We start from the raw sequence: 2,123 nt of genomic DNA, 5'->3' as shown, positions 1-2,123 counted from the left end.
CTTGGAAGATGTTTAACAATGTTCATTTTTCTTCTTTAATTTCAAATAATTCTATAATGCCATTTTATTGCAAACCATTCACTCAAAAGCTATTATGAAAGTAACTAATCAAATTACTAAAAATTACTTAGATGGAAATCATTTGCTGAAAACTTGGTCCCCCCCAGTTCAAAAATCCTATCTGCGCCCCTGCAAACAAGGACTTGACATGTTTGAGAACACGTTTGGAGACATTCCATTCAGTGAGACAGTTAGAGCTACAGAGAAAAATGAACCAACACTCCCAGCATAGAGATTTATTATCCAACCTTACCCATCTCATCCATATCCAAGTGCAACTTTAAATTAGGCTTCATACATCACACAGTGGAAATAAGATGCAAACTTTAGCTTTTTATTTTATTTGCCTATAAAGCAAAGTCCCCTTATAGTTGTTTTTTTTTTTGTTTTATTCTAACTTAGAAATTCAAGCTATTACTGACATTGCTGAATTATTTTAACAGCTGGGAATTGAAAGTTTCAGTTTTTCATTTGCCTGTGAATGCTTCATCAAGTAAAAAAAATGTTATCATGAAATAAAGAGGTAATACTGGTCCTTAAAAAGTATGAATATTTCTGATAAATCCTTTTTGTAAATTAAAGGATACAATTGAAGGGCAACTATCTTTTAGGTAGCTACACTCTACTAAGTTAAAGAGGTATTTTAAAGATAAAAGAAATAGGAGTAGGATGTTTTTAACTTATTCAAATAACCAAAACATTCAAAATAACCAAATTTTTGTTCAATATTTCTCTAAGTGGCTGAATATTTTCCTAAACTTTTCAAACATCAATTGGTATTGAGCTGTAGGAACAAACTATCATGATAAAATGATTAATAAATAATTTAAGCAGACCTCAGTGTGTTTAGGACTGTGCATCATGCACAGGGTGTACCACAAGTATCTGTTCTGGGCCACTTTCTATTCATTATTTTTAACAGTAGTTTAAAAGAAAATGTAAAGTTACACTGTTACACTGATGACACTGTTATGTGCAATTCTAAATTCTTAATCAAACTAAGTTGTCTGTTGACGACAATGGACATATAAATGTGTAAAATACTGAACTTGTGAATCTTCACTACTTATCAAAAGTTTGTCTTCAAGTCGATTTAAGATTTACGATTGATTCTTTCTCTTTTACGCATCACATTCAACATTTGTTAAAAAAAGGAAAAAAATTCAATTATAACTATTTTTTAGATTCAAGCTATTTCTATCATTTAGGACCAAGAAGAAAACACTACACAATTTCAACTGTTTTCTATTTTCAGCTTTGTGATATTGCGCTCTTGGATGATTGAATGGTATGTGAGAGATGCGGTTCAAATTGTTATACTGTTAAACAGATAAACACAAAATAAAGTAAAGATAGAAAGTAGAGCCAAAGCCTGTTTTGTTTAATTCTCACCACCCTGCTTGTGACCTCTGAACACTTTCTCCGATTCAATCAGTAGCACAACTGAGACTAATTAAATCTGTTTTACTTGCCTCATCTGCAAAAGTAAGTGACGCATTTGCATTTTATGGAAGCAAAATAAAGTGAGCAAAGATTTGTATATAAGATCCCCATCTGTGTGCAGCAGTACGAAGAACTGATAATGTGCCAGTACCATGCATACCAGTCAAAGCTGGAAGGGATGGCAAGGGTTTATTTGAGCTATGAGTGATATCATAACAACGTCTGGCTCACAAGCTTTTACCCACCTTATTGCCATTGTTGTACATGGCCACCAGGCACAGCAGATGGTACATGTGACCACATTTGCCAAGTTTGCCCACCAGTTCTGGCTTGATGCCTTTCTGCTGCAGGACGCCTTCGTAGCCCGACGACATTACAAGCCTCTCCATGCAGATGGTACAGTCCTGGAACAGACAGCCAGAACACTTTTACAGTTAGGATGCTGAACAGACTGCATCTCTCTGAGGACACAGAACTGCTCTCTTTCTGTGACTCAGGGGAAGTTTTTTATGTCTCCTCTTACCTCGTCTGGAGCCACTTTGATCTTCTCCGTGTATCTCCGCACCACATCATCAGGGTTTTTTCCTAAATGAATGAATAAAAAAATAAAAAAATAAATT

At 34.8% G+C, this 2,123-nt stretch overlaps 1 protein-coding gene across 2 annotated transcripts in view; it reads right to left on the bottom strand.

Moving 5' to 3' along the window:
• The window catches only part of dtx1 (deltex 1, E3 ubiquitin ligase), a 56,614-nt gene that overhangs the window by 5,512 nt on the left and 48,979 nt on the right, over nucleotides 1–2,123 (bottom strand). For both annotated transcript variants that reach the window (XM_014007186.1, XM_014007187.1), the window contains exons 6-7: nucleotides 2,027–2,088; nucleotides 1,749–1,907 (exon numbers count right to left, since the gene is read on the bottom strand). In XM_014007186.1, the coding sequence (XP_013862640.1) occupies nucleotides 1,749–1,907; nucleotides 2,027–2,088 (221 nt within the window). The remainder of the gene's footprint in view (nucleotides 1–1,748; nucleotides 1,908–2,026; nucleotides 2,089–2,123) is intronic.

This window comes from Austrofundulus limnaeus, unplaced genomic scaffold, assembly GCF_001266775.1.
Source record: "Austrofundulus limnaeus strain Quisiro unplaced genomic scaffold, Austrofundulus_limnaeus-1.0 Scaffold40, whole genome shotgun sequence".
NCBI lineage: Eukaryota > Metazoa > Chordata > Actinopteri > Cyprinodontiformes > Rivulidae > Austrofundulus > Austrofundulus limnaeus.
Note: the sequence above shows the minus strand (reverse complement) of the source record. Positions and strands in the feature narration are given on the sequence as shown.